The sequence below is a fragment of the Protomyctophum parallelum genome, assembly GCF_964188405.1.
Source record: "Protomyctophum parallelum genome assembly, chromosome: 3".
Taxonomy (NCBI): Eukaryota; Metazoa; Chordata; class Actinopteri; order Myctophiformes; family Myctophidae; genus Protomyctophum; species Protomyctophum parallelum.
This window is the reverse complement of record NC_139698.1, coordinates 47086758-47103303: the sequence shown is the minus strand read 5'-3', so window position 1 is coordinate 47103303 and position 16546 is coordinate 47086758. Positions and strand designations below refer to the sequence as shown.

Genomic DNA, 16546 nt, shown 5'->3' with positions numbered 1-16546 from the left:
CCCAGATTCCGAGAGCGAGCACAGATGTGTGTCTCTTCTTATACCCTCTCGTAGATGTCTCCAAGTGCTTGGTCAGCAAAACTTAAAAACAACAAGGGGAAGTTGAATAGACACAGTTCGTTGCAGAAGTTCAAATCTACACACAATCTACTAGTTCCTTATCTGGCTTCCTGTCTTGTGAATCACCATCTCTGGGGAGCTATAGAAACCCACATGTGTCAATATGTTGGTACTTTCACTGGGCCTTCTACAAGGGCCTCTCCGGGGCCTCTCCAGGTTTCCTGTTGTTCACCCTGGCAACTGAAGACTAGATAATATCTCATCAAGAATGCACAAAACAAGTTTTATGACAGAAAGAGATAATAGTAATAGTAGTAAACATGCAGTATTATCTAAGAATGCCAAAAATGGAGATAAGTAGAAAAGAAAATAAGGTGGGTGCATGTGGACCCCTTTGAGTACTAAACCGTTATCTGTAATGGTGGCTTCTAATTTGCATATTAGTAATAAGTAAGGAGTAAGCTTACCACTAATTACATTACAAATACCTTCCACACATTGTCTGACCCTCAGCACATATAGATGTGTACACTTTATTTGTCATTTTTGCTTGCTTTGTTATAGGGTTGTTGAAGAAATAGTTCAAAATTGGCAGCCATTTTGTTATGCAAATTAGAAGGTTAAAAACAAAATATTTAGCTTTTTTCTGATTCAGCACCCTTGAATTATGTAAAATGGCCTCATTCCCCACTTTTACCCCAAAACAATCACATTTATCACAAATACCACCAGACTGCGCAACTCTGACTTGCTAATCACCCTGGGCACAATATGCGCTGTAGAGTGCATAGCTGAAATTTGGCGGAAGTACCGCTCAAAGAAATCACGTTGACGCTTTACAAATCTGTTTACATTCTCCGTGAATGAAACAAGTGTTGTGATTGGTCGAAAAATGATTGTTTCTGGGGGAAATACATCTGACAGATGTTCCGTCTCAGCATTTCCTCCTATGCTTTTCTCTTCGCAGATAAGTAAGGCTGGGACCGAGCCACCGAGGCTACTTGCTAATGGGCCATGGGGGACCATTTAAAACAGGCGGCTTGCTGTGGTTGGTGTGATTTTGGACACGTTGGCTAGAACAGAAGTGTACGTACATGCACAAGGTGAGGGGCTGCCAATGTCATTCCGAGGTCAGATAGAAAGTCTAGTGAAGCAAGGTTACTGCCAATGTAGGCTATACCTTTTGTTGTTTTTCTTGTTTTTTCGTATTTCAGAAGCTAGACTGGGCAAGATCTCAATTGACTGGGCCTGTGCCCGAGTGGCCCAATGGACACTACGCTTCTGCTTCCTTGTCCTACTAGAATTGTGCATCAAAGTTTCATGCTGATCTGTCCAGGAAAGAGCAAAACATATTATAACACCCCGGCCTGGTTATGCTAAAAGTGAGACTTTGATACTTGAAAGTTAGAGGATATAGAGGATAATAGATTGTAATCCATTGAGAACATTAGCAGTGGTGGCCTAAGTGTTAGAGGAGCGTCCGAACCAAAAGGTTGCCGGTTCGATTCCCCTGACGTGCAGGAAAAATCTGGTTCGGGAAGTGATTGGTCATCATTCACCCAACACCGCTGAAGTGCCCTTGAGCAAGGCACTGAACCCTCTACTGCTCCAGTGGAGCTGCTTAGTGGCCAACAGTATAAGTCTGTGGTTGCACTGGTCAGCTCCCAGGTTTTAATATGTGTGTCTGTCTGTGTGTTTCTATGTGTGCAGGGTGTTGGTGAAAATGAGCACTTGTGCTCAGCTACTACCCTGGGTAAAAAACAAAAACAAACATACAGGCAGACAGTGGATGAAGCAAGCAAGTAATAGAAAATAATTAGTAGGCTAATAATAGTCCCTACTCCTTGGTGTGTTTTTTGTCCCTGTATATTTTGCACATACTTGAAATTTGACCTCTGCATTTACCCAACTTTTAACTATTAACTACTTGGGAGCAATTAGGGGTTAACACTAGCATGACTGAAGTAAAATCAGACACAAGTAGCATGTGCTTAAATTCATATTTAGAAAATGTTTCAGATGTAAAAGAATTCTGAGATGATAGAATGGTGATGGACGATGATGGTCATGGAAGGGGAACCTTCTGAGAGTCTTGCTCAGGGTCCAGGCGGGGACACACATCACTGCCACATGTTTCCACAGGGGAGTTTAGCCAAAGAGATTCTTAGTTTAGCTGCACTGACCTGGCTGAGACCTAGCTGCTACTTTGTGATGCACTACTGCCACCTTCTGGAATAAGATAACTCCTCTCTCTAGTAGAGAGTATGCACATGCATCACTTTTCCAGCGAAATCAGCCATCAGCTGGTTCTGACAGATATACAAGGGGTTGGACCATGCGTCCAGCAAGCCCAACCCACAGGTGTCAGTCAATTCATATGTTATCAGTGCATTTTGCATTATGTCGCGGCATGGAAAGTCGGGGGGACTAATATTTACTATTCTGTGCCTATCGGCACGCAACTTGAACAGCGCTGAGTCGGCTCTGGTGGCCGTCGCAACGCTCGGCTAGCTCGGCTAGTGCCTCGCTCTGCGGTGCCTCACATGGCTCAAGGCCACCAGAGACGTCAGTACGCCTCCGTCATGATCACAAAACTTTTCTTCATCTGCAAAAATAAGTTGTTTACGGTTGACACAAAAATAATGGCGTAAGCAGGATTCAAACCCAGGAGGTATGAATTGAAAGTCTATTGACTATATATTATAGGACCCCCTCTAAAACTAGATGCTGCATCTCAAGGGGTCATCCTCCCAATAAAAGTCTGACAAATTCTGACTAATGAGCCATGCTACGAGCTGGCAGCTGGAATGCTTTTCCAGACTTTACTAGATTATAACAACGCCCAACACATGTAGATGCTGCTGAAACAAAACCTGTCTGGGATTGTGTGGATGAGGAATAGCGGGACAGTTATTTTCAACAAGGGGCCATTTCCAGCTTATTTGAAACCCCTTTAACTGCTTACCGTGATGACTACCATCAACTATGACCCTGCTGTTCTCACTAGATTAATGAAGAAAGTGAAGGTGAAGGCGATCCAATTTTCTCTGCCAAAACCTGTGTGCGTCCTTGAGTTGCATGCGTGCCCATGTGGATCTGCGAATGTCGGCACTACAAGTCTTACACCATATATGCGTTTGGGAAACCCAGCCAAGGACTGACAGATACAGAGATCCGGTTGTCCAGAGACAACCGCTATACCCGTACGTGGTCATGTGCATATGGGACCGACCAACTTCAAAGTCTTCTGATATCCAGGCAGGGGTGCTGGAGTGCTCAGGCACCCTCGGTAATGTCAAAGAGCACCCGTCCATTCACTCGGGAGCGATTAGTGGCGGGGGGGTTGAGCATGCAAAGAAGTCAGCACCCCTTTATCCAGGTGTCCAGCCAATATGCCCATATATGGGCATTCCAATTATACTGAGGACATCAGGAATCTCCATATATGAGCATAAAAGGGACAAGGACTGACAGTAACAGATATCCCCATATATGGGCATAAAAGGGTGTGTCCCTTTTATGCCCATATATGGGTAGGTAGAAATAAACAAACAGCATAAGAACAAGACCCCCCCCCCAACTATGACATATCTATGACGTATAACGCCACATTTGGGCAATGTTTCAGTGACATATGTGTGATGTCACTATGGTGGTGCAGCTATATAACATGTATTTTGCAAGTGATGATTTTGTGTTTTTCATTAGAATCTATTCATCCCAGGACCATCCACAGTGTCCCTTCAACGGAGCTGCACAGACCTCAGGTCTCATAAGCAATTTATTGGAAACGGTACATTTTTCCAAAATGTCGAAGAAATCTGAGGCTGGAAAGAGGTTAGTATCATCATGGACCAAGGAAGAAGCCGAAGCCTATGAAGAGAAGAGAGAGAACAGATTTGAATACCTGCTGAAACAAACTCAGCTGTTTGCTCATTTCATCCAACCAGCAGCACAGGAGACCCCCACCTCTCCACTGAAGATTAAACCAGGACGCTCTCGCATCTCTCCTGGATGTAACCGTCAGCATCGCTCAGAGCAAGAGGGGGATGCAGAACTTCTAAAGGAGAGCATCAGCACCACTAACATATGCACACGCTTTGACGAGTCCCCTTCCTATGTCAAAGGGGGCAAAATGAGAGACTACCAGGTCCGTGGTCTTAACTGGCTCATCTCCCTGTTTGAGAATGGACTCAATGGCATTCTCGCAGATGAAATGGGTTTGGGGAAGACCCTGCAGACGATCTCCCTGCTGGGCTACATGAAGCACTACAGAAACATCCCTGGACCTCACTTGGTGCTGGTGCCCAAGTCCACCCTTAACAATTGGATAGAGGAGTTCAAGCGCTGGGTGCCATCTCTTCGTGCCATATGCCTCATCGGAGATAAAGATGAGAGGGCAACCCTGATCCAAGACAAGTTGCTGCCAGGGGAGTGGGACGTGTGCGTCACCTCCTATGAGATACTCATCATAGAGAAGGCCGTCTTGAAGAAGTTCAACTGGCGGTACCTGGTCATTGACGAGGCTCACAGGATCAAAAATGAGAAGTCAAAGCTGTCGGAAATTGTGCGCGAGTTCAAGACTACCAATCGTGTCTTGTTGACTGGAACACCCCTGCAGAACAACCTCCATGAGCTGTGGGCTCTGCTCAACTTCCTGCTGCCTGACGTCTTCAACTCCTCGGAGGACTTTGACTCCTGGTTTGACACAAAGAACTGCCTGGGTGATACAACACTGGTGGAGCGTCTTCACACTGTCCTGCGTCCCTTCTTGCTCCGCCGTATCAAAGCCGATGTAGAGAAATCTTTGCTTCCTAAGAAAGAGATTAAGATCTATGTTGGCCTGAGCAAGCTGCAGAGAGAGTGGTACACCAATATTCTGATGAAAGACATCGATATCCTGAACTCTACAGGGAGGATGGACAAGATGCGTCTGCTGAACATTCTTATGCAGCTGAGGAAGTGCTCCAACCATCCCTACCTGTTTGATGGAGCCGAACCCGGACCCCCCTACACTACCGATCTCCACCTGGTGGCCAACAGCGGAAAGATGGCAGTGCTGGACAAGCTGCTTCCTAAGTTGAAGGAGCAGGGTTCTCGTGTGCTCATCTTCAGTCAAATGACAAGGATGTTGGATATACTGGAGGACTACTGCATATGGAGGAACTACGGCTACTGTCGTCTGGATGGACAGACTCCACACGAGGAGAGACAGGTCTCCATCAATGCATACAACGAGCCTAACAGCAGTAAGTTTATCTTCATGTTGAGTACCAGGGCTGGAGGCCTGGGTATTAACTTGGCCACTGCTGACATAGTCATCCTTTATGACTCCGACTGGAATCCACAAGTTGACCAACAGGCCATGGACAGAGCTCATAGGATCGGTCAGCAGAAGCAGGTGCGTGTTTTCCGCTTTATCACAGAGAACACTGTGGAGCAGAGGATTGTGGAGAGAGCTGAGATGAAACTCCGCCTCGACTCCATTGTCATCCAACAGGGAAAACTAGTGGGCCCCAGCACGAACAAGGTGGGCAAGGATGAGATGCTTTCCATCATTCGCCACGGGGCCACACACGTGTTTTCCTCTAAGGAGAGTGAGATCACAGATGATGACATTAGCATGATCCTGGACAGGAGTGAGAGGAAGACTTTGGAGATGAAGGAGGGCATGTCCAAGCTGGATGAGAGCTCTCTGAGCAACTTCATCATGGACACCGAGAAGAACTCCAATGTCTACAACTTTGAAGGAGAGGACTACAGGGACAAGAAAAAGGTCATCCCTCACTGGATCGAGCTACCCAAGAGAGAGAGGAAATCTGTGGACTCCTACAACTACAGCGAGACAAAAGCAACCAAGGTTATTCGTGCTCCCAAGCAGCCCAACCTCCAGGACTTCCAGTTCTTTCCTCCCCATCTCTTTCAGCTCCTTGAGAAAGAGAATCAATATTATAGGAAGTCCATTGGCTACAAGGTTCCTTGTGACCCAGAGATGCAAAACTCCGCTCAGCACCAAAAGGAGGAACAGGCCAAAATTTACATGGCTGAGGCCCTGACGGGTGAGGAGCTAGAGGAGAAGGAGAAGCTCCTCTCACAGGGTTTCACCATGTGGAACAAACATGACTTCAATCAGTTCATTAGAGCCAATGAGAAGTGGGGGAGAGACGACATCGACAACATTGCCAGAGAGGTGAAGAGCAAAACGCACGAAGAAGTCAAGGAATATTATGATGTTTTTTGGGAGTGTTGCAATAAGCTGCAGGGCATCGATAAGATCATGGCTCAGATCGAAAGAGGAGAGGCCAAGATCCAGAAGAGGATAAGGACTAAGAAGGCTCTCGACTCCAAGATTGGATGCTACAAGGCTCCATTCCACCAGCTGCGTATCTTATACGGCACCAAGAAGGGTAAGCACTACACAGAGGAGGAGGACCGCTTTCTCATATGCATGCTGCACAAGCTGGGCATCAACAAGAACAAAGTGTATGACGAGCTGCGGCAGTCTGTCCGCAAGTCATCACAGTTTCGCTTTGACTGGTTCCTCAAGTCCAAGACGGCCATGGAGCTCCATAGGCGATGTATGACCCTGATCAATCTTATAGAGAAAGAGAACATGACTGAGCTGACGGAGACCATGGAGCTGGAGGAGAGAGATAAGGTGGAGGAGACGAAGCAAGGCCCAAAGACTGGCTCGGCACAGAAACGGAAATCTGAGATGACCCCAGATGGCTGTGGAAGCAGCAAGAAGCTCAGCCCAAACACTGACTCTGCACAGAAACACAAATCTCAGGGGACCCCAGGTGGATGTGGACGCATGAAAAAGCTCAAGTCGTGAAAGGGGTCTGCATGGTGCTAGTGGCATACCTACTGGGGAGGAAATAACGTGGCAGCCAGCTCCTGTTCTATAGATTTTGATGTAGCATGTAGCGTGATTGCTGACTTGTTCCTCACAATTATATATCTTAATAATATTTAACTAATAATTTTAGTAATTTGAGGATGGAAAAAGTACCATGTATGGTGCAGGAATTTGAGGACGGAATTGCTGTGATTGGCCGTTGTGATTGGCTGAAAGGTGTGCCATTCTGCGCTGTGATTGACTGAGCATCACATAACGGGTATGCCACATGAGACACCCGTTATATATATTTAGTGGCAGATGTTCCTTGCTCAAATTTGAGGACTGATTCGACATGAAAATGTGTAAGTAGATCAATGTTTCTACCTATTTATTTATTACTGACAGAAGAAAGATAGAGGACCGACCCTCCTTCACCTGGGCGAAATTTACTCACAATGCACTAAACTAAATTCACCTCATTCAACATTTTCAGCAGAAAAAAAAGAATATCGTTATACGGATATGGACAAGTATATATATATATATAATCTCAGACATGAAGTCCATAACACATGAAATGAATATATGATAACATAAGAGACATACAACGAGGGAAAAACAAATAAGTACAATAGTGCAATAAAAGTGCTATAGTGCCATCCAGAGTAATATAGTAAGAGAGTGGCGACACTAGCGTTGACTCCCATTGTAACAATGGAATGCGGAAGTGCTACACTCTATCTCAATGGGATAGTTCCAGCCATAGGAGCAATGTTTGGAACTATAGCCCATAGGCACTCGCTTTGCGGCGAGATCAAAGCGTGTCGCTACTCTCCTACTCTACTACACTCTGGTGCCATCCTACCTAATCAGCAGCAGGCTGCTGAGCCAGCGCTCGCGCAGCCTGGACAGCTCTTCATTGGGGTTGTTGGTGCCACTATGATGCTGTTGTTAGACACATCTAGGCACTGCATTAAATTGTATCCTCACAGGTGGGCACACCAACAGAAGTAATTTAAAGTGAACAACTGACTGGCACTATATGCCACCTAGGAACACAAAGAAGTAATCTCATGGAATCGTTACCACTCTTAGCTGTTCATGCTTTTCATTCTGTAAGAGGACCCTAGATGGGCTGTATACAGGGGGGTGACATGCTCTGAACAGTGCTCATTTTACATTTACAGAACACAAAATGTCCTTAAAAGCATATTGGCCTGAGCATATATTTTGTGTCACTGTCATCCCTGAGATTCTCTGACAGGATATTGTTCAAGATATGTTAGTAGTTCCCTAGACACATCCAGAGTGGCATCTGAGAGATAGAACAATTCATTGTTTGCGGAACAAGACTTAACAACAATTTGCTGCTTGTACGTTAGTGGTAAATGAAACCTTGATCCTTGATGATGTACTGTTCACAAAATGAACAAGCCTTTTCTTCTTTTTTCTTCTTTTTTTTGCATGGCTCAAGTCAGCCGTGTTAGTCACTACAACACATTGCAGCTCTGCTGCTTTTGTTTTGTTTTCAATCGTGTGTGTATGCGTGCGTGTGTGCGTGCGTGCGTGGGAGTCAATTAAATTGGCGCATACCCACATATGGGCATGTACTGATGAACATCATGGATCTTCATATATGTGCATAAAAGGGACACAGGTAGACAGACAAAAACAGCCATCTCCATATATGGCCATAAAAGAGTCATGGTGACTCATATTGGTCGGATTGGCAGTGCAACGTACGTGTGAGGGCCACATGGCGAGCTCTAGATGTGAGGCGCACAAACTTGTTAAATATTCCCTATACAATCCAGGGTATCCATACAGTTCAGGTAGGCACGGAAGGCAGGAGGTGTTCTGTTCCCTGTTTGTCTCACTCCCCCAACAGTTCAACTCACCTTCATTCCTATTTGCTAACAAGTTTACTCAATCTAATGGTTCACTTACAGTAGGTGGTCTATTTAAGTATGTTAATCTACATACACTCTTGAAGAGTGCATAACTGTATCTTATGCTCTGCTTCTGGGGGGTTTGTGATCTCACATTCTGTGCTTGCGCAGGTAATCTGTAATATCACAGGAGCACAGTCACACCGCCAAACTGAATGTTGCAATACATGGGAAATGGTTCATTTAATTTAAGCTGAAGTATCTAACTGAAATATAGAATGTTATAGAATTTGGTTTCTTGGGTTGGCACCATGCACAATGGCACAATGTTCATCTGTGCCATTGTGAACTAATATACAAATCAAGTTACACACAAATAAATGGAACTCAAGAAAGGGAAAAAATGTGTCTAGAAGGGTTGATATATAGAAATGTGGCTATATTCTGATTTTTTTTTATGCCAGCATGCTAGTAACAAAAACAGGGAAAGAACATGTCACACAAGATTGGAATGGAGTTGCGTAACTGCAGGAATACCTAGAATCATATATTTTTACTATACTCTCAATATGATTTGGTTGGGAGAGTTTGGAGATCATAATGCAGTATGGGTATAAAAGGCTCATGGCTTTATAGGTATAATATGTTACCTGACAAGTTGCTCAGTGTGCGAGAGAAAGCAAAATGAGCATAATAGTTAAAGACATGCAGTGTAGTTGTGTACCTGTGTAGTTTACAATGTAGGCATTTAGCAGACACTCTTAATCCAGAGCAATTTCACAGTAAGCAAGGAAAACTCAAGGTAATGCATCAAATGCATAGAAATAGGAATCTAGGATCAATCTAAATCAAGAAATGAGCAGTGCAAACAGTATAATATAAAAATCACAATCGTGTAAAGTGAGCGCTGCCTTTTATCATGATGATGATGTATATACGCAGTAACCACATTGTGCTGCTACCGATTAATAGTCTATACACCCGTACACACAAAGTCACATGTTGGAGCGGTTAGCACTGCTCAAAAATAGCAATAATGGTTAGAAAACAACCATGTTAGATATTCGTAATCTAATCTTGACTAATATCAACGTGGCTCCAGGTGGATCTCTGACTTCATGTGGCCATGACTCCATAACGTGTAGAGAAGATTTTAACCTCTGGCCTTTCACCTTTAACCTCCAAGGAGGTACAGACAGAAAACCAGATATCAATACCAATACGCGTTCGTTTTGCATGATTATGTCCATAAACTTGTGCCATATACCTCTGGAATGAATACACAACAAATAGTTATAATTATCTATAAGTTTTAATAATCAAAGCCCTATTAACTAATGAACAATTATGTTTTGTCCCTATGTCTACAACAATATAAATTGAGCCTATTACAATCATAATGAATCAAATATGGATATACAATCAATGATACCGACAGAAGTTTACCGATTAGACCACCAGTAGACCTCTGGACTCCCTTATACGGCCTGAGAGAGTGAAGATTCCATGTGATCCAGAGATATTTAGTATTTCCAAGTTTGTGAATGTAGCCAATCAGAATAGTGAGTTCGTTTCTTCAGGGAATCCTCCTCCCTCTTTGCAGTGTCGCGTTGGCCCTCTCTTCCGGACTCTGCCCCCCGGGGTGTGTGGGTGTATGTGTGTGTATGCTTTATTAAATGAGCCAGTCAGTAGATCAACTAGTGTGTGTGTGTGTGTGTGTGTGTGTGGTGTGTGAACCCTGCACCCTGTGTACCTCCCCTGCTAGTTTGCACAGTCCAGTCGAGGCCGACCTGCCCTGGCGACCTGAGAGAGAGAGAGTGTGTGCGTGCATGCACGAGCGTGCACCCGTGAGGAAGACTGGGAGAAAGATACTACTTTAAATGTGTACTTTAAATACTCTCTACTTCAATAAATATTTACTAATTCCATGATTTTAGCTTTAGTGAGGCCTGTTAATATTTAGTCGCACATTATATGATTACATATCCTTTTTCCCCGTTTTTTAAGATGACATGTTTATTCCATACACATAATGTAAATACTTTGATAATAGCTAGAGTGGTAAATTATATGGTAGTACTAATTAGATGTATTTATACCCTAAATATTTTAATAATTCCCTCCATGTGTCAGCCCGATTCCACTGCTATTCACTTCCTCTTATAGATGGTTGACTCCGAAAGAGGCTAGTGAGTCATGGTATATGATCGGATTTGTGTAGCTTTGTCATCTAAATAGGGTGCTTTCATTGATGTCTTGTATTATATCTTTTGGTGACATATGTTGTGACGTCACTGTGGCGGTCTAAATATGTAGCGACAGCTGGCTCAGTGTGGGAGAGAATAACTGAGCACAGTTATATAATGTCTCGAAAAGTACAACTGCTCTCATAAAGTAACCGGTGCATATATAAAACCAATGCGGTATTGTTGACTGTGATGTCAGCCACCGCCAATCTGGGAAGAGCCATGAGGCCCAATGGGTCCAGCGCTGGGCGCAACATCTGCCAGTATAAGCTGGTGCTCCTAGGCGAGTCAGCAGTGGGAAAGTCAAGCCTTGTTGTCCGTTTCGTCAACAAAAGGTTCACCGAGTTCCAGGACAGCACAGTGGGAGCAGCCTTCATGACCCAGAATCTGCATCTAGGCGATACTACGGTGAAGTTTGACATCTGGGACACTGCGGGACAGGAGCGTTACCACAGCTTGGCGCCCATGTACTACAGAGGGGCCCAAGCCGCCCTCGTGGTGTACGACATCACAAGCGAGGAGTCCTTTGCGCGCGCCAAGAGCTGGGTGAAGGAGCTGAAGAGTAAAGGTAGCCCCAACATTGTCATTGCCTTGTCAGGCAACAAGGCCGATCTCGAAGGCAGCAGAGTGGTGGACTTCCAGGATGCCCAGTCGTATGCAGACAACAGCACCTTGGTGTTCATGGAGACGTCGGCCAAGACATCTAAAAACGTGAACGAGATCTTCATGGCCATCGCGAACAGACTGCCTAAGAGCCAGCCACAGGATAAAAGCGGACGGAACCGTGGCGTGGACTTGACAGCTGGCCAGCCATCCAATTCCCATTGCTGTATTATGAACTAAAACTGAACACCCGTCATCCTTTCGCCTCCACGTAACATGGTCTCTCTGTGAGAAACAAATTCTGCCAATGTCCGAAACACCCCTAATGTGACGTTTCACATGTGCCACTTTTGATGTGCAGTTTGACTTAGAATTTGTCCTCAATTTAACCCATCCTAAGTAGCCACCATGCAGTGCTTGGGGACCAACAATGCCAGTAGCCCTTGGTGTCAAGGGATGTGACAGGAGCACCAACACGCAGGCCTTTTTGGTGTGGGAGGAAACCAGTGGAAGAAACTCCGGGAGAACATGCAAAGTTCTCCCCATATTCTTCACAACTGACCTTGTTAACATTTTGCCCTCACCCCTGCTATACCCGATGTGATGCCTCTGTTACTCCCTGCGACCTGCCAGTTATATTATCCTTATTGCCTGTGTTGGGACTAATGTGACAATCACTTTGAGTTTGCGGTCGGACGGTCATTCTGATTATTAGGTCACTGGCCGATTTTCCTATATCGTTTCCCATTGTATGGTTGCTGGATAAGGAACAAGCTTTTTTTTGCTCCGGTTATTTTGGGTCATTTATTAGTGACAAAGGTAGCTGCAATTTTACACTGTCATTTGTCACTTCATAAGTAGAGCTGTACATTGATTCTTGTCGTTGACTCTTATGGAGTCAGGCATAATACAAAAATCACACCTGTGTGAAATGAGGGGCGCTCTTATCATCATACATACGTCATCACATTCCGACCAATCACAATTGGCGTCCTCACTTTTCACTTTTATCCTCAAGTCCAATCCGGCTAATCACTTGTGGAGTCTGTTTTCTGTCCTAACTTTTTATCCTCAATACGTACATTGCTCAGCCAATCAAATCATCGCCATTCTGTGCTCAGCCAATCAAATCATCGCTACGGGGTGCTCAGCCAATCAAATCATCGCCATGGGGTATGCTGGGCATAGGATGGGCTAGAGCCCCTCACAAACTAAATTGGATTATTACTTACGCTAGCAGAGCGTGCAAATACTGTGGTTGGCTGCGTATGTAGTATGTATGTAGGGCTTGTAAGCCTGTCCTCGGTGGTCCCTAATTGGCTGTTAATGGTGACATAACGATAGGTTTCAAGTTGGCAGCGAGTGTATGTGTGCACTGTGCAGGAACAATGTATACAACTGTTTATGTATGTATGTATTTGGTTAGAATGGGTAGGGTTTAAAAAAAGGCAAGAGTTTGCTCTGGTGCACTGGCCTAAAAGTGGGTCCTTAAAAACTGCTAAAACTTCTGAAATGTATTTATGTAGGTATGTATGTGTGTATGTATTTTAAAAGGGGGGGCTTTTTGGTAAAAATCCCTGCCCGCAATACCTTCATATATTTAAAATGAGTCCAAAATAGGGTTACCAGTGAAGGGCCAACTGCCTATTCACTGGGAACTATGCAAGGCAGAGGCGTCCACCCCCCTGAGTCCAAGTTTAAGCTAGACCGCATACCTAAACCATACTCTAAAACCCAATGGTAAAATGGATATAAAAAAGGACATTAATAAAACAGCCTAAAACCAAACAGGAGTAAAAGTTCACAGCAAGGCCTGGATACCATTTATTTATTTTACATAAAAATGAACAGGAAGGGGATAAAAATCAACTTCTTTCATTAAGACCAGTGGGTGTTACAGTTTGTAATTTTTTTATCCATCTGTGTTCCATGAGTTTCCGCTGTCCACTGGTCCAACGGACTCCACATTCCAGACCTGAAATGATGAGGTTAGCGATAGGATGGGATTGAAAGTGTGTGTACAGAGTTGTGTGTATGTCTGCTCGTTGGATGTGATATAAGTGTTGTTTGAGGCGTGTTTCTAGTGTGTGTCCGGTTTCTCCTATGTAGTGTTTGTGACATTGTGTGCAGGTGATGATGTCGACTATATTAGGTGTGGTCAGAGACAGGGGATCCGTGATGGGGGAGGAAGTGTGACTATGGGGGTTGTTGATGAATTTGCGGGGTTTGAAATGGAGTGTATGAGGCTGTGGGGGCTTGGGAGATAAAGTGGAAAATTTGGAATGCACAAGGAGGTCACCCAGGTTCTTATTCCTTCTAAGTGCTGAAATTACTGAATGTGTTTGTAATGGGGGGTAGGATTGTTGTGTGGTGGTGAAATTCTGTTTAAATTTGTGGTGTAGTGGTTGGAGTGTATGTGAAAATGTGGTTATGAATGGGAGTAGTGTTGTAATGGTAGAGGAGCCGATGGCCTGGATGGTGGGAGAAGAAGAGTTGGAGGAGGGAAGACCTAGAGGAGAGGGTAATGTGTGGGCCCCGTCCAGGTCCGTCCCTGTCCCCGCGCTAGAGAGAGGCTGAGGTGGCTGGGGAAGAAGGCTAGGATTGAGGTTAGGGTGAGAAATGGGGGTGAGAGGGTTAGGGGTAGGAGGCAGAGTGTTTGTGGAGAGTGGCTGGGTGGGGGAGAGAGAGGCCAGGGCATTTCTCCTGATGGTACGCAAAAACCTTTTGCTGTAACCTGTGTGTTGGCTGTCTGTGTTGTGTGTGTTGTGTGGTTGGCTGTGTGTGTTGTGTGGTTGGCTGTGTGTTGTATGTGTTGTGTGGTTGGCTGTGTGTGTCGTGTGGTTGGCTGTGTGTGTTGTGTGGTTGGCTGTGTGTGTCGTGTGGTTGGCTGTGTGTGTTGTGTGTGTTGTGTGGTTGGTTGTGTGTGTTGTGTGTGTTGTGTGGTTGGCTGTGTGTGTTGTGTGTGTTGTGTGGTTGGCTGTGTGTGTTGTGTGTGTTGTGTGGTTGGCTGTGTGTGTTGTGTGGGTGTCTGTATCTGTAATATGTTGCTAACCCGGGTTAGGGTTGCAGTAGTCAGTCTCTGGGTGTATCGTTTGTGTGCCCAACCTATGGATATGGTATAGGCCATAGGGTTGTGTGGGTGTATGTCTGGTGTGAGTGTGTCTATGGTGTCTGTGTAGTGTGTTTGTAATATGTGCATGTTTGTGTTCATCCAGTTGTGTGTGTTGTGGGCCACCTGCGTGGTGGTGGTCTCAGTGGGGCAGGCGGGTTTGATGAAGGTGGTGAGTTTGTTCACCTGTCTCATCATCCCAACAGGGAAGGACCCCGTCCGGAGCGCCCTGTCAGCCACCTCTCCATGGTGTACAGCTTGGATTATTTTAAAATAAAGTTTGGCTGTCTGCCTGGTGGCTTCATCGGGAGGGTGACCAAGGGGGGGCTGGCTGTTAGGTACAGGGTGATGGGGGCGTGTAGTAGGGGTATGGGAAGACAGAGGTATAGGGGGATATCTGTTGGTGAAGGGTGGTCTGGCTACTTGTGCATATGTGGGTCTACGGGGAAAACTGTGTGCAGAGGGATGTTGCATGGTGAGGGTGGTGGCTAGTTCTAACAAAAGGGAATGGGGTTAAGTGTGGAGGCACTTAAAAACAACAAATACAAATTTAAAATACAATCCCATCTGGGGTGAGCAGTTGTAAGGTATGCTGCCCAGGGTTGGGCCCTTATCACCTGGGTTGGATGCGCCTGGAGCCTGGAGACTGGAGCCTGGCTGGAAAGCTGCCTCCAGTTGATGTTGTGGCTGCTGGATCTGCGGGCTCAGTGGTGGAGATGATGAACAGTGGACTCAACTACGCGTGCGGTTGTGACCAGGGTTGGGCCCCCCATAGAAATTGTATTAAAAACCAAATGTATGTATGTATGTATGTATGTATGTATGTATGTAGGGTATAGTGTATAGTGGGGTGTATTCTTCGTTAGCCTAGTGACAGTGTGCACACAAAATGTGGCCCTGATTGGTCCAGCAGTCTTCACCCATTTTCAACCTACTGTATCTCACATAGCTGTGGACAGTTCAGAAACATGCTCATTCTAATTTCGCTGTCAGATTCTTGCTTTTCCATCATCGGTTCCCGGCCATCCTCGATGACATCATCAATCGTCATACATCACTGCAGACCATATATAGCACGTGCGCTGGGCAGGTCATTCAGTATGCACAGGAGAATACAACTAGAGATCGGTTAAGGAGACCTGATCATGAACCTTCAACCTGCTTTGCAGCATGACATGTAGATGCACAGTATGTCAATGTGGCCGTCACCGCTGTCCCCAAATGCCTACAACTATTAGTTTTCAGAATTCCCAGGAAGGTTCCAAGACCAAATACCAGGAGGATTTTATGGGCGGGTCTACGGACTCTCGGAAGGCCTTTAAACCCATGACCAATCTGAAGTTCTCAGACGAACGCTTTGATGGCGTGACCAGCAACCAGGTGTCTTATGTCGCCCATCAACCAGAGCCACGCTACTTGAGACCCCCAGACGTGTACAAGCCCAGCACTGTGCCCCTCCAGGACCTCACTACTCATAAAGATTCATTCAGGAATTGGCAAACAACTAGGAGGGAAACTGTTGTGCCTCGACTCAACTCCAAGCTTCCCTCGAGCAGGTTTGAAGGTACAACCAAATACCAGGAGGATTTTGAACCCAGACCTATGGAACTTCGCAAAGGTTTCAAACCCATCACCAACCTGAAGGCCTCAGACGTTTCCTTTGATGGTGTTACCAGCAACCAGCTGTCTTATGTCGCCCATCAACCAGAGCCTCGCTACCTGAGACCCCCAGACGTGTACAAGCCCAGCACTGTGCCCCTCCAGGACCTCACTACTCATAAAGATTCATTCAGGAATT

The 16546-nt window shown here is 45.4% G+C and overlaps 2 protein-coding genes across 2 annotated transcripts; both read left to right on the top strand.

Annotated features, from left to right (window-relative positions):
• Positions 1–3868: 3868 nt before the first annotated feature.
• Positions 3869–6895, top strand: LOC310856710 (SWI/SNF-related matrix-associated actin-dependent regulator of chromatin subfamily A member 5-like; the record flags this gene model as incomplete). The annotated part of the gene is made up of 1 exon (XM_083762181.1): positions 3869–6895. The coding sequence occupies one exon, from the start codon at positions 3869–3871 to the stop codon at positions 6893–6895; it is 3027 nt and encodes a 1008-aa protein (XP_083618307.1).
• A 4333-nt stretch (positions 6896–11228) lies between these two features.
• LOC310856709 (ras-related protein Rab-5A-like) lies at positions 11229–11879 on the top strand (the record flags this gene model as incomplete). Its single annotated transcript, XM_083762180.1, has 1 exon — positions 11229–11879. The coding sequence occupies one exon, from the start codon at positions 11229–11231 to the stop codon at positions 11877–11879; it is 651 nt and encodes a 216-aa protein (XP_083618306.1).
• Between the last annotated feature and the right edge of the window lie 4667 nt (positions 11880–16546).